Source organism: Muntiacus reevesi, chromosome 2, assembly GCF_963930625.1.
Source record: "Muntiacus reevesi chromosome 2, mMunRee1.1, whole genome shotgun sequence".
Taxonomy (NCBI): Eukaryota; Metazoa; Chordata; class Mammalia; order Artiodactyla; family Cervidae; genus Muntiacus; species Muntiacus reevesi.
In genome coordinates this window covers 205,098,687-205,111,914 of record NC_089250.1, presented here as the reverse complement: position 1 = coordinate 205,111,914, position 13,228 = coordinate 205,098,687, and the positions used below count along the sequence as shown (strand labels likewise).

General features: G+C 48.3%; 1 protein-coding gene across 4 annotated transcripts in view; it reads right to left on the bottom strand.

The window, feature by feature from the left end:
- Positions 1-106: 106 nt before the first annotated feature.
- Positions 107-13,228, bottom strand: part of SRCAP (Snf2 related CREBBP activator protein) — a 30,768-nt gene continuing 17,646 nt past the window's right edge. For 3 of the 4 annotated variants that reach the window (XM_065924654.1, XM_065924657.1, XM_065924655.1), the window contains 11 exons: positions 12,950-13,216; positions 11,098-12,605; positions 7,950-8,215; positions 7,611-7,813; positions 5,707-5,876; positions 5,352-5,548; positions 5,141-5,255; positions 4,813-4,932; positions 3,539-3,733; positions 3,303-3,386; positions 107-3,194 (listed from right to left, as the gene is read on the bottom strand). In XM_065924654.1, the coding sequence (XP_065780726.1) occupies positions 507-3,194; positions 3,303-3,386; positions 3,539-3,733; positions 4,813-4,932; positions 5,141-5,255; positions 5,352-5,548; positions 5,707-5,876; positions 7,611-7,813; positions 7,950-8,215; positions 11,098-12,605; positions 12,950-13,216 (5,813 nt within the window). In that variant the 3' untranslated portion in view covers positions 107-506. The remainder of the gene's footprint in view (positions 3,195-3,302; positions 3,387-3,538; positions 3,734-4,812; positions 4,933-5,140; positions 5,256-5,351; positions 5,549-5,706; positions 5,877-7,610; positions 7,814-7,949; positions 8,216-11,097; positions 12,606-12,949; positions 13,217-13,228) is intronic. The other variant, XM_065924656.1, reaches the window with a different exon arrangement.

Genomic DNA, 13,228 nt, shown 5'->3' with positions numbered 1-13,228 from the left:
TCTGGGTTAGAGATCAAGTCTTAGCAAGAAAGGAGAAAAACGAAACCCAAGTTCCCACCCAACCCTCCACCAGACCAGAAAATCAGAAGCCTCCTTACGCGGATGCTCATACAGAAACTAAGTTTATTATTTTTTTCTTCTTAAAAAAAAAAAAAAAAGAAAAAACTCATTGTAGAGAAGCCCCTCCCCCTTCCCCTAAGGGTGGGGGGGGACCGTGAAAGATAGCTGGGGACATCAAGTACAAAGGGGTGGGGACAGAGACTATCTTGCCACCCTTAACACTGCCCAGCCATGTGGGGTGGAAGGGAAGGGGATGTGTGAAGAGCCCCGTTTCCATGACAACCAGATGCCTACCCCCTACTTTGGTGGAAAGAAGGGAGAAGGCCCCTATGTCTCCCTGGAGGATTTCCCCCTCAAAAGACTTCAAGTAGTGGTTAACAGAGTCAGGCCTGGTCATGGAGAGAGAGGGGCTGTGGCAGAAAGCCTAGGTGAAGAGGACAGGCCACTCACGTCTTGGCCTTGCGGCCTCTGTGACTAATAGGGCCAGCCAAGTGGGGAGGGGCGCTGCTGCGCAAGATACGCTGGTCCCCTTGGGTGGTGGCCCCACCAAGCCGGCGGGGGCCAGGCCGGCGCCGTGGGGTCCCATCCCCTTCCTCCTCCTCACCTGAGGCTTCGGCCTCAGACTCCTCTACTGAACCCTCAGGCCCCAGGGGACTTGGGGGCTGTAGGCGGGTCCGCTTTGCCAGCCCAGGACCACTGCTGACTGGGGCCCCTGCCCGTTTGCGAGGCACCTTCTCAGTCTCTAGAGGGGGAACTAGAGACCCTGGACGCAGCCGAGTCGAGCGCAGTTTTGGAGCTAATGAGACCACGGGAGATGTCAATTCTAACCCGCCTGGCCCACTATCCACTAAATCCAGGTCATCCTGAATTACAGCCACCACCATGGACCCTTCACTCTTTCGTCCCCGTATTCCCTCTGCTTCAAGACGTAAGCGGGCCAGGCGGGTGAGGGGGCGGCTTCCATCCTCATCAGATGAACTACCCTCACTCTCCCCCTGGCCCTGGGGTTGCCGCTGCTTCCCCAATCCACAGCTCTCGAGGACAGAAGAGCTGTCGCGGTCCAAGACAGGGAGCTGGCTGGGCCGAGGTGATGGTGGATTCTTGGGAGGTCGGCCTCGCTTCCGCTTGGGTGGGGACGTTGAAATGGAGAGAGTGGCGACAGTGTTGGCGACAGTAGCAGTGGGACAGGAGAGGAGTGATGGGAGTGGTGGCAGGGGTGGTGGTAGCGGGAGTGGCTGTGTCCGACTCTCTAAGTTGCCATCCCCTGGAGAGGAAGTGGTCCCAGGAAGGGGCAGATCTCGGGCCTTAGGGGGCCGCCCACGCCGTCTTTTCTCCACAGGTGATAGGATGATGGGCTCGGGTCTGTGAACTGGCTGGGGTCCGAGAGGCTGGGGCCCAGGAATAAGCTGGGGTGAAAGGACAGGCTCCGCAACAATAAGGGTCTCAGTCCCAGGGACTGAGTCAGCCCCACTGGTTTTTCCCTTAGAGGTGGATGAAGGTGCCTCATCCACCCCTCGCCCAGCATCCGCTGGAGACCTGTTCTTCTTGGGGGGCCTCCCCCTCCGACGTTTCACAGCAGGAGGGGTGATGGCAAGCAGTGCCCCTTCTCCATTTTCTGAGCTGCCCCCACCAGTTACCCCTAGCTCAATGCGACGGCGAGCTATGAAGGGCTGCTGGGTTGGAGTGGGCAGTGTGGATGGGGGAGCAACTTCACAGGGACCGCTGGTGGGAGGTGAGGATTCTGGCCCCGACATGCTGCGGGCTGACGGGCTTCCCGGGCTGGTACCAGTCTCAGAGACCCCAGGCACTAGGGTGCTGGGAGTACCCCGCTGCTGCCGCCGTCGCCTCACCAGTTCCTTTTCCTCTACCACCGTCACCAGCCGTCCTGGCAGCTTGCGAAGCACTTTGGGACCTGGAGGCTGCCCTGGCCCACCAGCCCCTTGACCCCTAATTTCTACATCTGCACTGGTGCGACGCCGAGGGGGCCGGGCTGGCGAAGAACCCTCAGGTGTGGAGGTGGCAGAGGATGAGGTTGACGGGGCTGTGGCCTCAGCTGAAACAAGTTCCTGTGGTTTCTCTGGAGTAGAGGTTGGAGTCTGGGCCTCCACCAGCTCTTCTGAGTTCTTATCAGTCTCCAGTGGCTCTGGAAGTAGTTCATCAGATGCTGCTGAAGGTGGGAGCTCCAGCCTATTGTTCTCACTCAGACACGTGGGCATTTCCTCACCATCAGGCAGCACTGAGAGGATGGTCGCCTCGGCAGGCTCGGGCACCTCCTGCTCTTGACCGTTGGGGACGCTGCCAGCCGCCAGGGTTGGGCTAAGTGCAGAAGAGGTGAGAGAAAGGTTCTTCTCTGACACAGGCAGGATCTCAACAGCAACTGGCAACAGATCCTTAGGGGGCACAAGAGTAATTGGGGAAGTCTCGGAACTGGCCATATCAGCCAGCTCCAGGGACTCAGTAGATGCCATTGCTTGTGCACACAGCTCTGCCTCAGGCCCCAGGCCCAAGGGGAGGTTGGTGACTGGCGGCGAAATGGGCACAGAAGGTAGGCCAAGCAGAAGAGGAGAGGAAGGAGTTAAGAGACAAGTTTGGGCTGGAGGTGGGGTTTGAGCTGGTGGAGGAGTACAGGCAGGAGGAGGGGTACAGGCAGAAGAACAAGAGGGAGGAATCTGTGTAGAAGGGAGAGGCGGAGAAGGCAAGATATGGACAGGAAGCATGGTTACTGGGTTTGGGGCTGAAATGGGGATTGGGGCAGAGATTGGGATAGGGATTGGGGCAGGAATTGCAGCAGGAGCTGAAGCTGGAGGGGGTCGAGGCCTAGGTGCTGGCCGGGGAACTCGTTCCCTAGCAGGGCTGCAGCGAGGGGGTGTGGAGGTGCTGCGGCTATGATGGGTGGATGGGACAGGAGTGTGGTTTGCCCCTTGAGTTTCAGCTCGGGCTCCACGAAGACGCTCACTGACGCGAGTCCCTGGCCTTTCAGGGGCCTTGGCCTTCTTACTGCGCCGGTGGCTGCCTCCACCAGTCCCACAGGAAACCTCATCCCCAGCCCCTGGCCCCTCCTCCTCCTCTTGGGGTAGGCGGAACACCTCCTCCTTGGCTTGGTCCAGGTCCTTGCGGGCAGCTTCCACTTGCTCCTATCAAAAACAGAGCCCAAGGACTGGTCAGAGGGAGGCAAGTAGCACATAGAATAGGTGGAAAGCAGTCACTTTCCACTTCTATCCCCACCCTCAAGAAATACTCACTTCTGCCTGCTTGAGCTCCTCTCGGCTTACCTCCTCCAGGGAGGCTTCCAGGAATTTCATGGCATAGCGCTCAATGGGGGTCAGCTGTGGGAAAGAGCAGTGGTGATGAAAATAGCAACCTGGTGCCCAGGGCCCATCACTCATGATTATTTTCACCAGAGAAGGAAGACAGTCACAGAGTCCAGAGGAAGGGGCTATGGAGGGTGAGGCTGAGAACTACTGGATCCAACACCAACCTGTTCTACAAGGGCAGCAATTTCCTGCTCAGCCCGGGACATTTCCTCATCTTCAGCCCCAGGCCGACCAGCCTCCTCTCCCTCACCAGCAGGAAACCCATCATTCTCATTGAATTCTGCAAGCTCAGCAACCTGCTCCGCCTTGGCCTGGGTGGCCGCACGAATATCCTCTTCATCCTCTGCTCGACACAATGCCTACAAGGGTGTGGGAAAGAAACACCATGAGAAAGTTCTTTCTTTACATCCTGTGATTTGATTCTGGCAAATATTTGAGGCCAGATTTACACCAAAGCAGATTTACACCATAACTCAACTCTCTTCTGGGCCCCCCAAATTATCAAAGCAACACAGTGGTCCACGTAGGATACAACAGATTCAACCAGGAGTCCCATCAGGGACAAAATAACTGTTTTTGTGACCTCTAGTTCTACTTACTTTCAAGTCAACCTCATATCTTTTTAAAGCAGCAGATTTTTGAATACAAAATAATCCATAATTCTTTTTTACACTGAGATGCCTCAGGACAACAGACTAATATCTGATCATTCCCCTGAGATGAATATCCAGAGAGATCACACCAAAGTCACTGAGGGAAGTAGCCTAGAGCATAACAGGAATGCACGTGGTAGGGAAAATTTTCTCCATGATAATCCACACCAGTAGTTTTTAAGCATCTGTCTACTTCCAAAAGACTACAAATGCCCAGACCTCACCCTTAAAAATCATGATTTAAATAGAAAGACTGTGAAACAGGGCCCAAGAATCAGTCTTTTTCAAAGCCTTCCAAATGATTCTAGTACGCACTGCTGTGTGAAAAAAAGAGTTCTACACCATATACAAAGCAATTCTTAATCCGCTATGCCATTTAACCCTCAGTTACTTCTAATTTAGCATTTCAGAAAAGTGGGAATTGAGGCTCAGAGGATTAAATGGATGTAGCTTAACAGACACTATCAAGAAGCACTGTTGGAATTCAAACCTAGAACCGTGGTTCTATCTATGAAATCAGGTGAACCAATAAGCAATCTACTCACAAGTATCAAAGGTGAACTGTAATCTGGGAAGCAGCAAAAACAGTTCTTTCTCCTTGGACAAACTCAAGAGATTGAAAGATGACACACACTACAACCATTAGCTCTACTCTAGGGACTGTCCACTCGTTTTTTGCAGGGCAGGATCTCAGTTCCCTGACCAGGTATGGAACTTCTGCAGTGGAAGCGCAGAGTCTTAATCACTGGACTGCCAGGGAAGTTCCTGCCCACTCTTTTTTTCACCTGCTCCAGGATATGGGTCTGCTTGCTGGCCACAGTCTCCTCCTCATCATCAGGGGCAGAAGGTACAGATGAGCCAGATGGCTCCTCCAAGGGCATATCAAACAGCTCTCGGATGGTCTGCTTTGGAAAGAACATACACAGAGTGTCAGAGCCAAAGGAATGTTGGTCTCAGGTCTATAGCTATGAAGCTGGTAGCTATCAGTGGTATCAGAAGCATCACTGACTGAAAAGGCAGGTATGTGGGGGTCAAAGCATCCTTTCTAATAAGCAGCAGTAATTCCCATACGCATAGCAGTTCTCTCCTACACAGACTGGAAGATCTTAGTACCTGTTTAAAATAGGCTGTGGTGAAGTTGCCTCCCTCAATAGCCATATCTCCCAACATTCTCTTCTGATTTGCCTTTTTTAGGATGTTCTCTTCCACTGTCCGTTCACTGATAAGCCTAGGCAGGTGATGAAGGACATGTATAAACAGTTAAATACATCAATAAAACCCTATTAGCAAAGGAAAAGTAAGGTAAGGGGAGACAAGGCAACACCTATATATGTGGACATCTCGGGTCTGGCCAATTCGGTGACAGCGATCCTGGGCCTGAGCATCCATGGTAGGATTCCAGTCGCTGTCATAAAAAACAACAGTGTCTGCCCCCGTCAGGTTCACGCCCACACCCCCACTCCGAGTTGAAAGGATGAAGCAGAATATGCGTTTGTCTGCATTGAATCGTTCCATCAAGGCCTAGAGGGAAAAGGGAAAAAAAAAAAAAGAACAGTATTGGGAGACATATCTCCAAAAACAGACCAAGGCTAAGTGGGACCCCCTCATGAGACTCTTGAGCCCTAGAAAAGGAGACTGAGCTGAGGCAAGCCTCTAAGGGTTGCAGGTGCCTGGGTTACCTGTCTCTGTTCAACTCTAGTCGACCCATCCAAACGCAAGTAGAGGTGGCCATGGTAGGTGAGAAATTGCTCCAATACATCCAGCATTCGGGTCATCTGGGTGAAAATGAGCACCCGGTGGCCGTCTGCCTTGAGCTGTCGCAACAGCACTGCCAAAGTTTGCAACTTTCCTGAAGAGATATGAAGGGGTACAGGGAACGAGCTGTAAGCTGGAGTGAGGAGAACACTTAGCACTGGAAGCCTATGTACTTGAGAGATAAACGTTTTACGCCAGGGTTTTGGTTAACTCAGAGGATCAAAAACTATGTATTTTCTTCCCTTAAGGGTTCTTCCTCTTAAGTCTGCTCTTGTCTTGGACCTGACTTCTTTCAGTCTAGGGGAAGGGTAATACTGACCCTCGGGGTAAAAAAAGAAATCCTTAATGGTGTATGAGCAAGAGACCTTCAAGTACTACACTGAAACACAAAAAAGCAATTCACAAGATAACAAATCCGTTGATGTCGTGAGCTCACAGGGATGGAAGGTCACTAAGATCAGATCACAGAGGCAGGATCTTATGAGGTTATCTAGTTCAACCTACCATCAAACAAAATAACTTCTGTAACATTTCTGATTCAATCAGTTCAAACACTTTCAACAATGACTTTCATTTTACCTATTCTGAATGGTTTCAAATGTTATAAACTTAACTTTTTTACTAAAATAGCTATTGAATACGTATTATTAAAAATTCTGCTGCCTCTCTTCTAAGACATTTACAAAATCTCCAAATTTTATGTTACTATAGATGTATCTGTGCAGAGCTGCAGCAGAAACTATTCACTATTATCATTCATGGTTAACAGAACCCAACTAATCCTGTGAACACCTGGCAGAGATCCCTTGATTCCCAGGGAAGGCATGCCTCAAACCAACTCCAGAAGATGAATCATTATAAATAAGCCACAGTTCCTCTTTGACTTTCCTGTGTCAGTGATTACTCTAGGGATCGGCATATGGTTCTATCTGAGTCAATGAATTCTGAATCAAAGTCAACTGGGTGGGCTTTTTTTCCCCAAAAGAAAAAAATCAAAGTCTTGCTAGGAGTATTTTGTCTCAACCTCTTGCTTTCTGCTTGGAGTACTGGTGTGCTCCCTGGAACATCATCTTAATACCACGAGGAAATAACCATGAGAATAAAAAGATACAAGCTAAGGATGGTAGGCAAAGTCTTGGGTCCATGAAGACACCAATGAACTGCTAAACCAGTTATATACCATCTTTCTCAGCATTTCTGACTTGATAAACAATAAATGATTTTGTGATTTAAGCCACCTTTGGTTGGTTTTATTACCTGCAGCCAAATTCCTTCTAAACAATAAGATTCTAGCCAAAAGAAAAGGATCCTCATCCAAATCCCAAAATAAAATCTACTATTTACATTTTTTTTGGCCATGTGGCTTACAAAATCTTAGTTCCCTGACCGATTGAACATTTACCCTTAGCAGTAAAAGCAAAAAAAAAAAGTAAAAACAGTCTTAACCACTGGACCATCAGGGAATTCCCCCAAATCTACTATTTATTGTGCAGTCGTGTACTACCACACACCTTCCCCCTAAATCTAAAAACTCCATGCTGTGCTATCTCATTTGCCATTGTATCCTAAATGGTACACAATATAACAGATGGTCACAAAATAAATCACTGAATAAATGAGTTAGCAAACACTTTCAACTTTCACCAAAGTCAAATTTACGAATGCCAAGAATCCATCATAAGGCCTACATTTCATCTCACCCATAAGCATAACCTAAAAGAGTATCTAATGTTTAATGAAACGCACAGAAACTACATGTATAGCATCCCTCTGTCTTGAGACTAAGACAAGAAGAGACCAAGGGACCCTCACTGGCCAGTGAACTCACCACAATCATACTGGATGAGCCTCAAGTCAGGAAACTGGGTACGCATGTTACACACAATACGGTGCAGAGGACGAGCCCGAGGCCAGAGTTCACGAGCCAATTGCTCCTGGAAGGCTGCCTGACGTGGGGCCAGCCAAGGAGGTGGATGGCAGGCGTGCAAGGAAGGGGGAGGAGCCTCCACAGGAGGCATGACAAAGATGAACCTGTAAAAAGAAGCCAAGCTGTAGAAAATATGGAACTCTGAATGGCCCCAGAAGTCAGCACCTTTAACAGCCCTAACCACTATATCCACTTAGAGGCCCCAAGACCCACTTCCCATTAGCACTTAGCCCTGCCAACCTCTCAATGATTTCTGACAGCTGGTCTAGTCGTTGCTGGGGAAACAGTACAGCCTGGCGGGCAGCCTCGGTATAAGTCCAAAAGGTGGGGTGGCTGGGGCCAGGAGAACGAGGGCCGATGGGGCTGGCAACAGGTTGGGGCAGGGTACAGAAATCCAAGACTTCAGTCCCATACACGGGTGCCAGGGCCCCATGAGCCTCACTAAGTTGGAAAATCCGTTCCAGGCGTTCAGACCGCTGCCGCTTCCGCTTTTCCTCCAGACAGTCCTATGAACATAGAAAAAGTCATCAGCATCCTTACAGAAAACCTGGCAGTAACTCCCAGAATTAAAAAATAATTTATGGAAACCCAAAGATTCAAGAATACACTATTTTAGCTTTCCCAAGTTGTCAATATGGGAATAATTCTTTTTACCACATTGAATGAAATGACTTCTCTGTGAGAGAAAACTGATCTTCCCTGTATGCTACCAAAGCAGATGTCTGAATACTCAAAATTAAAATCTATATATTTGATAAACTTATAGAATGGATGATATGTGTGGATTTTCCCATAAAACACTTAACTCCAGAATACCCTAATTTATCTTCTTATGGTAGATCCAAAACAATGACTAAAATCCCTCCTCAAAGCATTGAGCAGGATGCAGGGACACTAACCAAATCCATGGCAGGTCTCTGTCAGAGGTTAGACTGGAATGGGGTGGGATGGGAACAGCTAACCAGACATCTAGGTACCATCACCCTGAGAGAGAAAAGGGAAGGGGAGATTTTTCCCAGTGGCAGAAAATCTGTATGATTCTGACCCAATCCTTTCCCATCTTTTTTGCTTCCAGTTTCACAGGCTATCAAGTCACCTAACTCTTGTAGCACTTATCACTCTTGCAAGTTTTACATGGCTATGATTCTTTAACATCTTCTATCCACTAAACTGTAAGCCCTATATAACATGAAAAATATCTGATCTTGTTCACCGTATTCATCTAATATTCGGCTTGTTACCTGGCACAAAGTAGGCTCTCAATAAATATCTGTTACTGGAATGAACAAATAATGAAGACTAGAATCTACAAGATGGTCCTGAAAAAAAGCAGTGTCCCAAATTTCCCTTCCTGACTGCTATCTTAAGCTTGACCTCTTGGCTTCTGGTGGTCTAAGTGAGGAAGGAAAGCATCTTAGAGGGAAAAATCATTAAAGCCAGCTCTCAACAGTAGTAGCAAAGGAAACAATATTTGCAAATCATCTATCTGAAAAAGGACTTGTATCCAGAATACATAAAGAAATCTTACATATCAGTAACAGAAAGAAATAAAATAACCCAATTAAAAAAGGGAAAGGATCTGAATAAGACATTTCTTCAAAGAAGAATATACAAATGGCTAATAACCTCTGAAAAGATGATCAACATCATTAACCATCAGGAAAATGCAAATCAAAACCACAAGGCGCCACTTCAAACCCACTAGGATGGATATAATCGAAAAGACAGACAAGTTTTGGCAAAGACGTAGAGAATCTGGAACCCCCACAAGTGCTAGGGAATGTAAAATGGTACAGCCACTTTGGAAAACAAGTTTGTCAATTCTTCAGTCAAACAGTTACCATACTGCAGCAATTCCACTTCTAAAGTTACATCCAATATAAATGAAAACACATGAAAAGATACAAAATCTTATACATGAATGTTCAAAGCAGCATTATTCATAACAGCCAAAAAGAACAAACCAAATGTCCCCCAATCAACTGATGAACAGATATATAAAATATGGTATACCCATACAATGGAATAATACTCAACAATTTTTTTAAAAAATGAAGTACTGTTGTATACACATATAACTCAGTTATAGCATAACATGGACAAACCTCAAAAACATTAAAATAAGTGAAAAAAGCCAGTCACAAAAGACTATATATTATATGACTCAATAAGTAGAACATTAAATAGGCTAGTGGTTATTTAGAGCTAGGAGTATTAAGGAAAGTATTAAGGATGATGGGTAAGTGTGGGGTTTTCTTTACAGAACATGCAAACGGTTCTAAAGTTGACCATGGTCACAGCTGCACAACTCTGTGAATATACTAAGTCAATAAATTGTATGGTTTAAATAGGTGAACTGTATGGTATGTGATTTATATCTCAAACTTCTTTAAAAAAGTGTCAAGAAGCTGCTACCTATTAATACTTGCAGAGCAATGAAAGTATAACACAGATTATGGGGTTGCACCCTTGGGCTAGGATCTAGGCTTTCCTTTTCCTCCGAAAAGCCAGACCAACCTGGCAGCGTTAAGAGAAAGACCAAAGGTGGAGTCAGTGGCACTGATGGAGGGTGGCGGACTGGGGCTGAGGCACAGAATAAGCAGCAGCTCTATTATCAGCGGGAGAAAAGACAAGAGGACCTGGAAAGACTCATTAGATCTTTCTCCCTTATTAGGTCCTGGGTTACTTACTCTGTGTTCCAACTTTAACTTAACCAAACACACACAGAACTATATACATGACAGAAAAAAATGGCTACCAGAAAGCTCATGAAGGGACAGAAAAAAGTTCTTTTTATTGCCCACTTAATCACCATGAAGGTAAAACACTACAGCAAGGCTCATGATCTTTAGGGAACTGTATTCCATGGTGTCCTTTATCCCTTACAAGTTCAAGTATCGATGGTGATCAACTGAGAAAAATCTTCCTGTCTCTGAGACTGCCTCTTGGGCGGAAGAGAAAGCAGTAGAGTCAGCACATCTGTATTCTCACAAGTTGTGTAAATTTTAAAACATCATTTAATGAGCTAGTTTCATCTGTAAAATGGGGTAATTATATGCCAACACTAACTCAAGAGTAAACAAGAACCAAAGAGACCAAATGTAACAAGCCTTGAACACATCAGTGATTTATAGTCTTAAAAGCACATTATGTCCTCAACTATTCCTTTGTGAAAAGTAGGACCTGCATTATCATTCCCATTTTACAGATAAGAGTAAAGGCCCAGGGGAAGGCTCTGTCCAGTGGCACTCAAGTATTAGGTCCAAAAAAAACAGGCTTTGTAATTTAGCAAGATAAAAGTGACATTATTTTGTTCCATCCACTCTATAGCAATACTCCAAAAGAATTCAGTTTCCTGTCCCCTCTCCTTTGAGGCAGTAAAACTTACCAGATAGAAAGGGGAACGAGGTGGTGGTGGGGGCTGGCGTCGAGGTCGGGGACCACTGAACGAGGTAGCAGTGGAGGGAGGGCTGGGGGGACCAGAGCGTAATGTCAGTGTCTCAGGCTCATCCTTGGAAACAGGTAGCCGGGATACCATGGTGACAGGCAAGGGAGCGGCGCCAGATGCCGAAACCACAAGGGAAGATGCCTGGGAAGCTAGGCTCTGTGTTGAGGCTGGGGCCAACGCCAGAGTCTGAGCTGCTGCTGGGCCCAAGGTGGGCACTGGAACTTGGGCAGGGCTCAAAGTCAGTGTCTGCACTGAAGCTGGGGCCAGGAGTGAAGCAGATGATGATACTGGAGCCAAAGTCAGCGTGTGAGCTGGAGCTGGGCCCATAGGAGAAACTGGAGCCAGAGTGGGTGCTGGAGCCAAAGACAGCGTCTGAGATGGACCCAATGGTGGTCCTGGTGCCAAAGACAGTGTTTGGGCTGGAGCTGGTACTAGGGATGATGCTGGAGTCAATGACAATGTCTGAGCTGGAAAGGGATTTTGAGGGTTGCCAGTTCCCAAAGAGAGTGTCTGAGATGGAGATGAGCCGCCAAGAGTGGATGCTAAAGCTGGGGGTAAAGCCAGTGTCTGCGTAGAAGCCGGACTCGGAAGAGGTGATGGAACTGGGGCTGGTACCATAGTTTGAGCCGATGATGGAGCCAACGCAGCAGCTGGGGCTGGCCCCAACGAGGAGGCTGAGGCTAAAGGTGTTCCTGGAGTAGAGGATGAAGCCAGAACTGGAACCGAAGTCTGCGATGAAGCCAGGACAGAAGTAGGACCTGGTGATGGAGCCAGGACTGGAAGAGGAGCCAGAGGAGGAGCTGGAGAAGGGGCCAGGATTGCTGTCTGTGGAGCCACCATGGGAGCCAGAGAGGTGGCCAGAGCCTGAGATGCAGTAGGTGCTGGAGCCAAAAGGGAAGCCTGAGCTGGAGCTGGATTTGGTGTTGCCGGAAAAGGATTGGCCAGAGCAGAAGCCGGCACCAGGACAGGTGAACATGCTGGGGCCACGGCTGAGTTCAACCCTGGAACATGTGAAGAGGCCGGAGCCAACAACAGAGGGTGACCAGGTGCCTGAGATGGGGACAGGGATGGAGTTGAAGCCAAACCTAGAGTCAAGGCTGACGCTGATGGAGAAGCCCCAACTGGTGCCAAAGAAGGAGGTCCAGGGGCTGCTGAGACAACAGGTGCCAGTGTTGGAGTCACATTAGTCAAAAGAGTTGGGCCCGAAGCCGAAACAGGCAAGGGGGCTGAGATGGGAATGGTGAGTGGAGCTGAGGCTGGGGAAGGAAGCGGTGTGGAGACAGAGATGGGGAGTGAAGATGACACCGGAACTGCGACTGTAGAAGACACAGGACTAGCAAGGGGAGAGGAGTTGGGAACTGGCACTGGAGAAGAGGCTGGTCCAGGGAGTGAGGACGGCACAGGAAGAGGAGAAGAGATGGTCAAGGGAGCAGCTCCGGGTGCTGAAGCTGTGGAGACAGAGGATAAGTTAGCCCCGACATTCTTTTCTTGCTCCTTCTGTTACCCTGTCCCACCCATTCCCCTACCCACAAGGTTCACCTTTTCCCAGAAGACCTTCACTCCTATACCATGAGGTCAAAGATTCAAGGAATCGAACAATTTAACATTTCTTCTCCTTACAGGATTCCAACCAATGTATCTCAGAATCAGACAAGGGCTCAGCAGCCCACTAAAGGGCCCACTGCAAATCAGTATACTGATAATGAAAGCGTCTATTGTGACTTAAATACCCTCTGGGCCACCCTATCTCCATTCCCAGCAAAAATTTCTGGCATCAGCCACCTTGACTCACCACTGACTTCAGGCGAAGGACTGTGGACCAGCTTGAGAAGCGGCCTCACGAGAGTGGATGTGGGTATGGGGGCCCGGGCAGTACCCAGATTAGGTGCGGATAGACGTCCAGGGGTTAATGTGGGGCGTGGAGTCAACACAGCTGGAAGTCCAGAGCTCGGAGGCCGGGGTGCTGGGGCCAACGGAGGAACAGGAGTCAGTCCATCCCGAGGGGCCTGTCTCACTACAATCTTCACCACGCCTGTATTATTCACCATAGTTGGTGGCACTGCAAGAGGAA